Genomic DNA, 15,166 nt, shown 5'->3' on the forward strand with positions numbered 1-15,166 from the left:
ATGTGGAAACCTACTACTGTTAGAAACTCTCTGAAATATGTAGATGTACATGTATTAAACGACTTTAAATGGAGTTACCCTATAATGAGGAACAATACCACATCTAGACACCTCATTCTAGCAAATAAAAAAAAAGGCCAGTATTGGGAATGGGATACTTCACTTTGAGTTGCTGGCCAGCAGAATCCCATAGACCACCAAACATTGTAGACTATTGCCAATGCTCTTGGTTACCTTCCAGAACCTGACAATAAAAACCATACTGCTGAAGACAACACATACTTAAGTCAAAAAACATGGAGAAATCAAGTGGGCAATGACCTGGAAGCTTCATCCCTACTGGCTAGCTTTCATCATGCTGAAAGGTGCTATCCATGCTATGGTAGAAGAAAAACAATCATCAGTCTGACCCAGCTGTGAACCCCTCCAACTATAATAACAACTGGCCTGAGAAAACTATACACACTAGGGCAATAATGTCACAAATATTATAGGAGTAACCAACCACCAATGGGACCTATATCTGGCACTGGTGTTGAAACAAAGAACCTGTGGATAAATAGGTCATAGCTCCTAAGGGAGAATCTACTACTAATATTCTACTAAAGGGACATAGTATTAAAATGATTTCTAATGACTTATTACTATACACATAGATTACTATATCTCTTAACCCCCATCAGAGAAGCTTCTGTTTGCACTGGAAGGCCGTTATCACAAAGACCCACAACTGGTCAAAGTGCAGAGAATAAGAGACTGCAGAGTGCTTGGCCCCAAAAGGGACATTAATGTCACACTCCTCTACCTAAGGTTCATGAATCATGAAAAAATAAGGGGCATAAAAGTTGTAAGAGCTGGGGCTGGAAAGATGGCTCAGCGGTTCAGAGCACTGGCTGCTCTTGCAGAGAACCTGGGTTCAATTCCCAGCACCCACATGGTAGCTGACAACTCTCTATAACTCCAGTTCCAGGGGAATTCTATGCCTCTTCTGACCTCCACGGACATTTCACAACACAGGTGCACTTACATACATAGAGGCAATGCACTCATACAAATAAAATAAAAATAAAAATAAAATATATTTAAAAATCATAAGAACCAGAAGTGATGGTCACTATCAAGGAAACGGTGCTTTCCAGACAGCAGAGCAGTTGCACATCTGAACTTACAGCAATTTCAACAGCATGCACAAGATCTAACCAAACTCAAGCCAGACAAAATCCCAGTATGGAGGGGAGGAGGTGGGAAGAAAGTCCTACCCCTGCTGAGGACCTATTGGCATTTGGTAGCTTCTGGGACAAGAGGTGTCAGTTTTCTTTAACAGTGTGGCCCTTGCTCAACCATAATTCCACACCCAAGAGTATTTGATCAACACATATTGGACTTAGCAGAGAGGGAAAAAAGGACACAAAGTTGGGTGCATAAGAAGATGCAGATGGACATGGGAGTTGAGAGAAGGGAAAATATGATCATAATACATTGTATAAACTTCTCAAATAATTAATACATATTTTTTTGAAACTATAGGCATAGGTAAGGGCTTTCTGAGTAGGACTCTGGCGACTCAGGAAACAAGGTCAAAAATCGGCAAGTGAGATCTCTTCTAATTAAAAAGCTTCTTCAGAGCAAACGAAACTAGATCTGGGCTGGAAACTTCCTCCCTGCTGGCTGGCCTTCATAGTGTAAGAAGGTGCTATGCAGGGCTGGGGTGGGGTGTAATTGTTATCAACAGCCTTTCTCAACTGTGAACCCTGCATGTAACAATACTGACCATCCAGGCAAGACATGCCCATTGGTGCAATAATGGCAAGTCTGTTATAGGGGTAACTTTATGATTGGATTTGAGGACCACACTATGGAAGGAAATTTGCTTCTGATCAGAAGCCATGGCTGAGGAAATTATGGACCAAATGGGAAGCTTCTGCTGTTGTTTTGTTAAATGGACATGATGTGCCTGTCAAATTATCTTCTAGGGCTGGAAAGATGGCTCAGCGGTTAAGAGCACTGGCTGCTCTTGCAAAAAGACCCAGGTTCGAATTCCATCACCCACATGGGCAGTTAATCATTTGTAACTCCAGTTCCAGGGGTTCTGACGCAGTCTTCTGTCCTATGCAAGCACTGCACGACCACGGGTGCACTTCCATACATGCAGGCATAACACTTGTACACATAAAATAAAGTAAACAAATCACCTTCTAAATGATCATGTTTATGCCCATAGATTATTGCTGATATCATCTTTGGTCAGAGAAGCTTCATTTTTCAGTGAGCAGTGGTTCTGCAGGCTAGGAACTGGTCAAAGTACTGAGAATAAGGGACTATTGAATGCTCAGCCATAAACAGGATACCTATATTACCCTTTCCAAGGCTCAAAGAACATCACTGAGAAAGGAGTACAAAGGATCAAGAGCTTGAGGAAGCAGTGGCGGGGCTGTGGAATGCCAAGTTTTAGGCTTAACATGACTGCTGCACTCTTGAATTCACCGCTGTGATGACAAGATCTTTTAAAAATCGGAGAGGGAAGGGGGTCATGAGACCCTACCCCTCCCTAAGGATTTATGCACCGTTAATGCTTGATAGGGAGACACATTTTCTTTTGTGATGTAGCCACTACCACTAAAGGTGCCCATTGCTCCTTAAACAACCCCATACCCATGCTCCTGTAAGCAACAGAAACCCTAATGACACTCATTGGGTCATCAAAAAGTTGTTTGTTTGTTTGTTTGTTTGTTTTCTTTAAAAGATCGCAGGACATGGTGCTGCACGCCTTTAATCACAGCACTGGGGAGGCAGAGGCAGGCAGATCTCTGTGAGCTCAAGGCCAGCCTGAACATAGTGAGTTCCAGGACAGCTGGGTCTACAGGAAGACCCTGTCTCAAAAAAGACCAAAAAAAAAAAAAAAGAAGAAAAAAGATCAGGGTCTCTAGTCAAAAGGCCTGTTGGGCTTAAGGACATATTCATTGATAGTGAGGGTCAGAGTCAAGGCCATGGTTAGGGTAGGATAGTTTAGGTCAATTTCAGGGTAACAGTCAAGATTAAGTGTTAAGATTGAGGGTCAGAGTCAAGATAAAAGCCAAAGTTACTTTATCATCAGGATCAGTATGAATGTCAAAAGTCCATATCTGTATGGAATTCAAATCATTGTGAGCATTAGGCATCTATCATGGTCAGAGTGAAGGTCAGATGGGGTAGAGTGTCAGAATTGAAGATGAGGCTTCAGTTCAGAGTCAGCCTTAGGTCAGGATCAACTTCAGAATATGGATAAAGTAGGTCTGTAACTATAATATTTCACCTATTGTTTACGCCTTATTCTAGAATTGACTCAAGGACTTCTATGACACCAAAAGAAGATTTATACTTTTAGCCAAATTCTAGTTAACTTTTCTTCAGGAAGAGTAATGGATTTGAGGTATGCACTTTATTTTTATTATTATGATTACCAGAGAGTCCACCATCTCTAAAAAAAAATTAAAGCATTCCAGATTTTTCTTCTAGGTAGGCTTCTGACTAGGCATACAATGCTAGGAATATAAGAACATGAACACCATTGAAAGGTTTTTCTGTCCTGAAAAAAATGTACTTTCACAGGGCTAGAGAGCTGGCTCAGCAATTAAGAGCACTGACTGCTCTCACAGAGGACCTGGGTTCAATTCCCAACACCCACATGGCAGCTAGCAACCATATGTAACTCCAGTTTTAGGGGATCCAACACCTTCTTATGACCTTCTGAGGCACTGCACCACTTTCACTGCGAAAGGAGTACAAAGGATCAAGAGCTTGAGGGAGCAGTGGCAGGGTGCACTTATACACATGCAGGTGCACTTATACACATGCAGGCAATACACTTATATACATGAAATAATAAATAAAATATTTTTTAAAAAGAAAAAATGTACCTTCTCAATTTCATGTTGCTTATGGAATGGTTAGAGTTTAGTTGTTTAACTTCGCACATGTATCTATGAACTTATTATCTTCCTTGGTCTGAGCATTTGAGGAATGGCTAAATAGCTTCCCAAGGCTTATGTAAAGATTATCTTCATGAATAAAGGTAAAGTGTCTTCTGACTACTCTTTTCAGGTACACTGTGCACAGCAAGAGTATAAATCCAAAACCTTCTATAGTTTCTCAATTTTTTTTTTTTGTCTTTTTGAAAGAGGGCCTCTCTGTAGCTCCACCTGTCCTGGTGGGGAACTTACTATGTAGCCCAGGCTGGCCTCGAGCTCACAAAGATCCGCCCACCTCTGCCTCCCAAGTGCTGGGATTAAAGGCATGTGCCATCACACCTGGCTTTCTCAATTACTCTTTAAGGCCACTAGTCTGGGTCTTGTTGAGAAGGTGAAGCTGTTTGTATTCAAGGGCTTGAATTCTGATTAATAGATTTGCCAAGATGTTCAGGGGGAAGTCTTTAGCCACTGCTAAGACAACCTGCAGGGGATCATGAAGCCTGTTTCCCTGAGAGGCTGCCACTTCCACAAAGTTGAGGACTTCCTCACACCCCCAAATTTGGAAGGATGCCTGAGGGAACTGTGCTGTCTCCCTTTTTATCATGAACCACAGTGCAAACACAGCAGGCAAGCACGCACACACTTGCACACACACACACACACACTCCCTCAGAGGTCAGGGGTTCACAGATCTGAGGAGAAAGTTTCTTGGTGACAGGAACTATAGAACAATACAGTTGTTCCCTTGGTACCAAAATTTTCCCACTAGAGAGAAAACAGAAAGCGACATGGAAGCACTCTGCCTTCTCACCTAACCACCCCTCCCACCTTCCCCCTCTGTGTTATCAGGCTTTTGCAGGAGACTGAACTGAGGCCCTAAAACCTCTGTTTCCTTTTTTCAAAGCTAATGAAAAACTAGCATGGCTAGTCCCTTAAAATGAAAAGTCTGGGAGAAGGCTAAGGCGGCTCAAAAGCTGGCTGCTTCTGTTTCCGGGTCTGAGACCTGTACTGAGGGATAATGGAGCCAAAGGTAAGGGACTTCCCACCTGGAGTATAAATGATGTACTGAATGGTTCCCAACCTTAAATTACCATGGGAGTCCTGGGAGTGCCCAGTCTGTGGTAGACTTGGAGTCAGAGGAACCTGTAATACTGTCTAGCTGGATCTAAGGGAGAAAGATTGCAACATCAAGGCAGTAGACCTGGCAGATGATAAACCAGGGGTCTGCAATGGCTTTCTGCTAGATAAGTGAGTCAGGGGCCATTTCTAGAGGACTACTGTCTGTCTTGTTTTAAACCACCTTCCTTACCCCATCACTTTCTCTTCACTTCCTGCCTGGTCAAATAGTCATCCTATTCTAGTACCGCCCGGTGTTTACTTAACCCTGCCAACCTCTGCTGTGCTGAAGAACCAAATGTCCTCACATCCAGGAATAATAGAAAAAGAGCCAGGAGTTAACAAACCAGTGTTGGTCTTTATTAGGACGTCAAGGTACAGCAACACCGTGGAAGTATATGGTCTGAGGACATGAAGAAACCAGAGCCAAGACTTCAGGGTTTCTTAGATATTATGCCCTGAGCCTTATTCTATGATGAAGGCAGTACAGAGGGCTCCTGAGACTTCAGAAAGGCTCTATATTTGGCCAGGAAATGGCTGCCCAAAGTATTCAGCTCTTCCCGAAGTTCTTGCAGAGCCCTGTCTTGCTCTTGCTGCGCCCCCACCAAGTGCTTCTTGTAATAGGTGGTGTACAAGTTCACCCAGTCATCAACTACAGTCTTCATGTCTTCTTCAGAGACAAGAGGCTCATTAAAGACCTGGGAGTGAAAGGGAAGGAGGTGGTGAGGGAAATGTGGTCAGCTGTGTGGAACAAGAACAGTCTCCTAAATTCTCACATCCTCTTCTGTTTGCATTCCCCTGTTTCAAGATGGTTCTATCAACTTCACTGCTGCCCTTACAGCTTCAAAGCATACTTCTCTGCCCTCCCTTCAACACATCGATCTCTGTCCTTTGAAACAGACTGCATGGGTTTACCTGCTGATTCAGGAGACCATTAAATTCCTTTTTTCCTGCAGAAATTAGATCCTCATTGGTCTGAAAAAGGGCCATCTGTCAGTTAAATGAAGAGGTAAAATTTAATTACCCTTTTCCCTCATCCCTGAGCAGTACCAGCAATTCTCTCATCCTCCCCTACCCACACCCCCCCAAAGATCCCTCATGCTCTGAAGGAATCTCCTTTCCAAAACCCTTCAAATCCTGCTCTGCTCTGAGTCACATTTCTCCCAGCTTGGGCTCACCTTCAAGTGCAACAGTGCCCACACTCTTCAGGGTATGTGCGTCGTGTGTGCTAAGCTAGAGTTAGGCAAAGAGTCAGGAGTGAGCCTAAGAAGGAAACGCCCTGCATTGAGGTCCTGAAGGAGGATGATAGGTCCATCTTGGGGTGGAGAAGGTGGGTGGTGAGGCTTCTCTGAAACTATAAAGATAGAACAAGAAAAAAAAATAGATAAAGACAGAAAATGCAAAACAGACCAGAGACATATGCTTGCCCTTTCCCCCACAATCCAATAACCAGACTCAAAACTCTAAGAAAACTAACATTTACTGAGCCTGTTACATAACATGCACTTATACATCATATACAACGTCACAGCAATCAGTTCCCCTAATCCATGTCATGTTAACAGGAGTTCAAATGACAAGCTGTAATTCCAGCACTCCAGAGGCAGAGGGAGAATTGCAAGTTAAAGGCCAATCCCAGCCTATATGAAAACAAGACCTTGTTCTCAAAAAAAAGAAAAAGAAAAAAAAAGCAGTTTACATGACATTTATTCTTTCATGTTAGATACAGTTTCAAGCATAGGTATTTAATTTTACAAAAATTCTGAATATATACATAATGAGGCTTTTTCCAACTGTAAAAAAATGAAATTTTGTCTGCAAGAAAATGAATAGATATGGAGATTATTGTGTTAAGACTCAGAAATATAGATATCATATGTTTTCTCTCAAATGTTGAATCTAAATTTAAGTATACATGGAATGAGGGGGCTGGAGAGATGGCTCAGTGGTTAAGAGTGCTTACTGCTCTTATAGAGGATCAGAGTTCCAGTTCCCAGCACCCACATAGATGCTGACAAACTGCCTGTAACTCCAGTTCCAGGGGAGCTACTTCCATGGGCACTCACACACCCGCAGTGCACATACATCTCCTCAGGCACACACACATAAAATTATACACATATATATGTGGGATGAAAGCAGAGGGAGGGCTGTCTAAGGAGAGGAGAACTCTAAAAGGCAGGGGAGGGGAGACAAGAGAGTAACGGGAAAGAAAGACAAATGTCACGTTTTCATATATTGAATCTAGAGTTAAATATAGGACATTATCTATGTGACACTAAAGCAAAGAGGGACCATTTGGGAGGAGGAGGAAGAGGAGAAGAGGAAGACCAAGGCAGGATATTTGGGGGCAAATACCAACAAAGCACAATGACAAATATGTGTGAAAGTGTCACAGAGAAACCCACTCATTTGTATGTTAACTAAAACATTTTTAAACAAAACGTATTTTGGGATAATTTTGCTAATGAATCATCTATAAGATATAGGACTGGACTCTACAAGTATATGTTCCACAAGAATGGAGATGCTGCCAGACAGGGAAGTGCATGCTTGTAATGTCAGTACTTGAGATGCAGGAGGATCATAAGCACCAAGTCAGCCTGGGCTACATAATGAGATTGCGTATCTTAAGAAGAAGATGATGGGGGGGCGGTGATGGTGCATGGAGGACAGGGAAAAAGACGAAGATCAGAGATGCATTTGTCTTGCTCTCAATCAGCTCACCAAAAATATATCTGTAGTAGTAGAAAGATCAGTGGTTACCCAGGATCATAATACAAATGTCACAATCAAGATACAGAAATACAGGGTTGGGGGAGGGCTGGGAAGATGGCTCAGAGTTTAAAAGCACTGTCTGCTCTTGCAGAGGACCCAGGTTCAGTTCTCAGCACTCACATGGCAGCTAACAACCATCTTCAACTCCAGTTCCAGGGGTCTGATGCCCTCTTCTGACCTCCATGGGCATTGCATTGCATACGTTCAGGCAAAACACTCATTCACATAAAATAAAAATAAATAAATAATTTAATAAATAAAATACTGCTCTGAGGACCAGAGTTCAGATCCAGGAATCCAAATTTGGAAGCTAACAAACACTGTAACTCCAGCTCTGGCCACCTTCTGACCTCTGTGGGCACCTGAACCCACACGTGTACATGCACACACACACACACACACACACACACACACACACACTACATAGAGTGTGTGCACTGTGTGCCAAATCTGACTTAAGACCTTTTACATATGATTCATTGAATCCTCATCCTTACCCTATGAGGTATGTACTAGTATTATTTCCATTTTTCAAAAGAAGAAAGGGAATGCCAGAGAGATACGTAACTTGCCCAAAATCTCACAACTACAAATCTGCATTCAAATAAAGCCCTCAGGAAAAATTCATTAATAGAAGTTAGCTTTTTCAGAGTTTAGTTCACTAAAGAAGCTAGCATTAAAAATATAACAATCCTTGTAGCCTTTCAGAAAGTCAATTTTTTTTTAAGTAACAGGGTTTATCTCAGCTCAGAGAGATTCTGTGTTGTGTCAGATAAGATGAGACAACCCGTCCAGACTACAGTCATGAGGAAATCAATAGTCTGTGAGAATCGGAAGTTTCCAGTATGGAGTTGTCAGCTGGGATCAAGCTGGAGCTGAGGCGTCCAAGAATGCCTGACTAAGAAGCAAGGACATTTTATTTTCTGATTTAAAGAAAAAAGAAGATGCTTTTGGCAAATTCCTACTTTAAGGCTGGTTTAGGAGGAAGAGGAAAAAACGAAAAGAAAAAAGATGAATTTAAAGGGAAAAAACATTCTGGCTTTAGATTCTTCTCCCAATTCACCCCTAAAAAAAAATGCACAAGAACTTCCTCCCTTACTTATCCTGTTTTCTGACACTATTATTTTAACCCCTTGATCTTACCACCCCCTCATAATCCTTAGAAGCCTTCAGAAATAATATTCTACTAGTTTGGGGAAGGCTGAAGAGCAGAGAGCCTCTAGTCAATGGTAAGTGGTAGTGAACCAAGTTATCTACTTGCTGTTTTAATAAGCCAATGACTTGGGGACAAGTGTTGGGGCAAAGAAAACTATCTATTTGGAAAGCCAGAAAACCAAGGAAGCCGAGAGGTTAATGCCAATAAAAAGCATCTTAGGGTAGCTGGGCATGTGAAAGGGCTTTATGAAAGGAGAACGGAGCAATAAGCTACAAAGTACTAATGACTAAGGAAAATTTGCAAAGCAAGAAATTGGTGACTAGAGGTTCTTGGTGCCTCTCCAATGACCTAAGGCCAATTATCTTAGTTACTCTTACTTGATGTCTTCACCCCAGAAAGGGAAGAGGGAGGTAGGCAAATTTAAGTCAAACCAATCTTGCATTAAAGTTCTAGACAAATATTTCTTAAATCATTAATATGTCTACATGCGGAATTGAGCAAAAACAGTCTGATCCAAAGGTCAAGTGAGAAAAGGAAACACCAGTCTGAAGGCAAAGATGATGTTGCTGAAACCTTGCTCTGGCTTCCCCTCAGTCCTTGTGGTCTCTACTAAAAGAATTTGGGTGAGACACACAGTGTAGTGTAGAAAAGAGAGTTTAGTACAGAGTAATAAGGGATGAGAATAGGCAATGGCCAAAATATATGTGGAAGAAAACACTCCAGCAATGGCCAGAGGGACCATCTGTTATCAACCTACATGCTTAGGGACAGCATGTATGTAGTAACTATAAAAGACCATATACCTTTTGGCTGGATGATGTGGGTGCTCTTTCCTCAGAGATCTGGCCCGCTTCCTTTCTTGGGAGTGTTTTCCCTTTGAATAATTTAAACTGGTGTAGCCACTATGAAAATCAGTAAGCATATTCTGCAAAAAAACTAAAAATAGAACTACCTTATGATCCAGCTCTACCACTCCTAGGAATACACCAAAGAACTCTATGTCCTACCACAAAGATACTTATATATAGCTGTGCTTACTGCTGCACTATTCACAATAGCTAAGAAACGAAACCAGTCTAGATTTCCATCAGCAGAGGAATGGATAGAGGATGGTGGCACATATACACAATGGAATTTTATTCAGTATTAAAGAAAAGTGAAATTATGATATTTGCAGGAAAATAGGTGTAATTAGAGACTGTTTCATGTTGTTGTGTGCATCTTGAGGGCGCGGTTTCACCCCCGCGCTGCCGCTGGCTGGGGTGCGCGGGTTTCGCGCACCACTGGGCGGATCTCTCTGGCTCTCCACAGGCTCTCCGCAGCTGCTGGGAAGTGCAGGCCGGGCTTTGTAGGATCAGCTGGTCTGTGCAGGGCGCTGGCAGCTCTGTGGGTGGCTGCTAGCTGCCGGGCGGGTTCTGCACCAAGCTGCAGGCAGGCTGGCTAGCTGTTGGACGCTCCCTCTGTGCACACGATCCATTGGCCACCGGATCACGAGGGCGGGGGAGGTGCAGGAACAGTGAACGCAAGATCTTCGCAAGTGGTTGTTGACGGAAGGATAGCCCCCTCAGGGAAGACTGAATCACAGGCTGTTTCCAGACGCAGTGAGACACAGATACAGCTCCAGACAAGTTCAGTGATACAGCTTCGCTTTATTGGGGTGAAACCAGAAGATTTATAGTGTGGAGGCAGTAGCAAAAGCCTCAGCTGATAGGTGCTCCTAGGATGCCCCATTTACATGTGGCGGTGGGCTTCTATCAGGCTGTCAGACAATGCCTGATTATCACATAGGAAAAACCTGGCAGTTTCTAGTCCTCTCTCACAAGCTTTTGATGGACTGTAGGTGGTACCCTTAGCCTGACATTTGCCTCTGCCCAGCTACCCTGGATGATCTCGGGATGACAGCATAGAGGATGCTGACTCAAGTCCTCAGAGGTCTTCGATCACTCTCCACTGTCCCATTTCCCACCTTTGCAAGCGCCTATGACTGTTCACATAGCCAGCTTCAACATCTTGTTGAAAACACAGAGATGCTATGTTTGGGCTTCCCTTGAGGTGTTCCCTGCCCTGTGGCCTGACCTTGTGGGGCTCAGGCTCACAAGGGACTTTGGTTCTAGAATGCAGGCAAAGGAAAACACAAGGGATTCTTATTTTTCCTGTGTATGTGTGTGCATGGTGCACATGTGTGGGTGTCTGTGGAGGCCAGAAGAGGGCATCAGATCCCCTGAAGCTTGAACAGGCCATTTTGAGCTGCCTGATGTGGGTGCTGGAAACCAAACTCTAGTCCTCTGAAAGAGTAGCAAGCACTTTTAACCACCAAGTCATCTCTCTAGTCCCAAGGTAGTTTGAATTTAAAATAAAAGATTGCTGGGCATGGTGGTGCACGTCTGTAGTCCCAGCACTTGGGAGGTGATAGGTAAAAAGTTGGCGGAGAACTAGCGAATGGAGGATGAGGCACCGAGACACAGATAAAACTCTCAGCAGGATAGAGCTTTATTTCACAGGGGACATGTTCCCTTCAGGGAAGGGAAAATGTCTGTTCATGGATTGTGAGCTGGGGCTTTTAAAAAGGGAGGCTTCTGCTTCTTGCAGAAGTCAGGAAGATGTATTTTTTTAAAGTTGGGGGGGAGTGGGAGAGCGGGACTGTTAAAACCTGTCCTCTTTGGAGATCAAAGGGGAAGCCTGCTGTATTGGCCGAACAGTTGGAGAAAAGTCTGCTTCTCCAGCTGCTGGCATGGCGCCGGTCTCTAGCGCGCCACTGGGGCAGGTCCCTGGCTCTCCATGGCTACCGGGCGCTGGTGACTCTAGCGGGACGCTATCAGCTGCTGGGCGAGTTCTGTTCCAATCTGCTGGATGCTCCCTCTGTGTACGGGATCTGTCGGCCACCGGATTATGAGGGGAGGTGCAGGAACAGTGAAAGCAAGATCTTCACAAGTGATTGTTGATGGAAGGAGAGCTCCCTCCGGGGAGATTGTATCACAGGCACAGTGAGACACAGATACAGCTTCAGACAAGTTCAGTGATACAGCTCCGCTTTATTGGGGTGAAACCAGGATATTTATAGTGTGGAGGCAGTAGCAAAAGCCTTAGTTGATAGGTGCTCCTGGGATGCCCCATTTACATGTGGCAGTGGGCTTCTGTCAGGCTGTCAGACAGTGCCTGATTATCACATAGGAAAAACCTGGAAGTTTCTATGCCAGAGGTCATGCATCTGTGGCGGCCACTTCAAAGGTGAGTCAGGAAGAAAGTAGGAGGCACCCTGCTGGAAAGGGGAGTCTCTGCATAAAAACGCCGAGCCCTCTTCTGCCAGGGCTGAACTTGAGAGGGATGGACTCAGGATTTGTTTTTAGGTATTTTGATAGCTGTTGGAGTGGCTAGGCTATCCGGACATGGAGAGACTGCGACCCAAACAGCAGGGGTCCCCAACAGTTTCAGAAATACATCTCATATGCAGATCCTGGATTTCCATTTTTTCATGTGCATATATAAGTGCAGTGAGGTATAGGTCATGAAGTTAGAAAGGATTATGAGAGGGGAAGAAGAGATATTAAGGGTAGAATACATGTGACAGAAAAGCAAAGAGGGGCTACCTGGGGGATGGAAGGGAGGAGGTAGAAGTGGGGCAGGGGAATGAGGGAGGGGAGGAAGAGAAGAGAAACTATGAAAAAAATGATGTATGAAAATGTCATGAAACTACTTCCTATGCTTTTTTATTTTTGTTTTTTATATGCTAATTTTAAAAAACTAATTCAAAAAAATATATTGTCCCTGGCCTCACAGTCAAAAAGGTGTGCCTGTGGCCTAGGAAGGGATACTCACTTGCCCAAAGTCACAGAGCTAAAACTTACTGATAGGTAAAAAGTTGGTGGAGAACGAGCGAATGGATGATGAGGCACCAAGGCACAGCTAAAACCCCATCAAAATATGGTTTATTAGCAAAGGAACACATGGGGCAGATTCCCTTCTGGGCAGGGAAAATGTCTGCCTGGGTCTTGAGCTGGGGTCTTTTAAAAATTTAAAGTTTGGCTTTTAAACACCCAACAAGGTTAGTTACCCCAGCCTGGTACATTAATTACCATGTGCTATGTAGATAGAGCTTGGGCAACATCCTTAAATAAACCTTGACTAGACATCCTTAGACTAGTTAACTAAGCTGCAACCTTAGACATTTTAAGATTGTCTACATATTATCCTTGTCTCATCCTTGTTATATTGTAACAACCCTACACATACCTTCATCACCTGCCCATCTTTCTCATTCCTCTGTCAATTCTGGAAATATCCAGCCATCATAATCTTCATACATAAATCCTTCTTTAAAAATATCTCCATTCTCATATCCTTCCAACATCCTCTACTTTTTCATTTTTCTTTTTTAATAACCATGAGACAATAACATTAGCAAACAAATTTTTTATCTGTTGTGAGACTTTTTTTCCTGGGGATTGCTAAGCAGTGTTTTTCCCCCTTTTAAGTTGTAGTATCAAACCATTAAAGTTTTTCTGGGGAACCAGTGAATTTACTGAGCTTACTCACAGAGAAGATACCATGGGCAGGGAATTGAGACTGGGTGTGGAAGCGAATATGGCTTGACATAGGAGAGGGGTTGGGAGAAGGGGAGTCCTGGGAAGAGCCAGAGTGGGAGAAATGGGAGGGGTGTCCTGTCCATGAGGGGACACAGGGGCAGGGATACTGGAGGTGGGGTCTGGAATCAAAAGTAGAAGTAGGTACAGGATGGATAAATGGGTTATTTGAGCTAGAAGCCAGAATAGGGGAGACTAGGGAATATTTGGCAAGGAGGTGTTTAAGGGTTTGGATTTCCTCAAGTAGAGGAGAGTTAGTGGAAGGAGAGTGGGTGATGGACTTAGAACGGTGCTAGAGAGGGAGAAGTCAAGGTGCGGAGAGGGAGTTTGAGTTGGAGAACAGAGTAGAGATGGGTTGGGCACTGCAATGGGAGGCAGGGAGAGTATAGCAAGGGGAGAGCAAGGGGAGGACTTGGCTGTGCCTGAGGCTGGGGAGCAGGAGGAGGTTGGGGATGGGTCCTAATCTCCTAATCAGAGGCAGTTTATCAGCTATGATAGGATCAAAAGCTGAGGTCAAGGGGTGGCGGGGAGGCCCCTGGTGGGTTGGGATCCCATGAAACTGTCTTAGCCAAAAGAACCCGATGGAAAGAACATGGGACCCAGACAGAGGGATTAGCATGGAGAGCAAAGGAAGCTTGGATGTATGGTAATTTAGATCGTTTGCCTTTACAATGGCAGAAATTTTTTAAATATCTCTAAATATTGAAGTTTAAGGTTTCAGAGTCTGGCCAAACAGAGTTATTATCTAACTCATACTGAGGCCAGGCAGTGGTGCATGGGAACTTCAGGCGTTTTGGCCTGATTGTATTGGAAAGTTTTAGTTGTTTTAAGGATTTAAGAAGACAAGCAAGAGGTGTGAGGCCCTGAGACTTTGAGTGGGTGTTTCCCATAGTGACAGATTAAGTACAGAGTGAAGAGGAGATAGAGAAAAAACCGAGCAAGCAGGTAGGAGGTAGAGACAGAACCGAGCAGAGAGGGGACAAAGAAAATCCTCTCTCCATAGGGAGTAGAAGCAGGATCATGAGTCTGGGCAGGAAAGTGCAGCCGATGAGGAAGAGAGAGAGACAGGGCAGGAATAGGAGGAAAAGGGGTTTGGTATTGGTCACACAATATGAGAGCAAGGAGAACCAGGCATCAAAACAAAGTGTCCTTTTATTTGTTGCTTGGGTTCTAGTTATTATTTTCGAGCTATTTCCAAGTCCCAGAAGGCAGCGTCCCACAATTAGATCATCAGGGAGAGGAAAGGCGAGATCCTGTCCTGGACAGGAAGTAGTGCATGTTCCTATCTCTGGAAACAACGTCCTATATCCAGAGAAAGGAAAGGGGTTTCTGACACACGTGTGATTTTGAGGCAAGCGAAAAGAGTGGAAAACCCTGCAATGAGAGAGTGACATGACCAGCCAGTAGATAGAGACAAAGTATAAGGAATGGGATGGGAGAAAAGCAGAAAAAATGCAGTGAAGATAGTGGACATCCTTTTCTGGTTCCTGATTTTAATGGGAATGGTTCCAATTTTTCTCCATTTAGAATGAGGTTGGCTGTGGGTTTGTTATATATGGCTTTAATTATGTTGAGATATGTTCCCTCCA

At 43.7% G+C, this 15,166-nt stretch overlaps 1 protein-coding gene across 1 annotated transcript; it reads right to left on the reverse strand.

Annotated features, from left to right (window-relative positions):
• Positions 1-5,426: 5,426 nt before the first annotated feature.
• Ahsp (alpha hemoglobin stabilizing protein) lies at positions 5,427-6,361 on the reverse strand. The gene is made up of 3 exons (XM_008823776.3): positions 6,242-6,361; positions 5,979-6,053; positions 5,427-5,761 (listed from the first exon to the last, which is right to left on the reverse strand). The coding sequence occupies exons 2-3, from the start codon at positions 6,051-6,053 to the stop codon at positions 5,534-5,536; spliced, it is 303 nt and encodes a 100-aa protein (XP_008821998.1). The 5' UTR covers positions 6,242-6,361; the 3' UTR covers positions 5,427-5,533.
• Between the last annotated feature and the right edge of the window lie 8,805 nt (positions 6,362-15,166).

This window comes from Nannospalax galili, unplaced genomic scaffold (assembly GCF_000622305.1).
Source record: "Nannospalax galili isolate Female #2095 unplaced genomic scaffold, S.galili_v1.0 scaffold788, whole genome shotgun sequence".
Classification (NCBI taxonomy): domain Eukaryota; kingdom Metazoa; phylum Chordata; class Mammalia; order Rodentia; family Spalacidae; genus Nannospalax; species Nannospalax galili.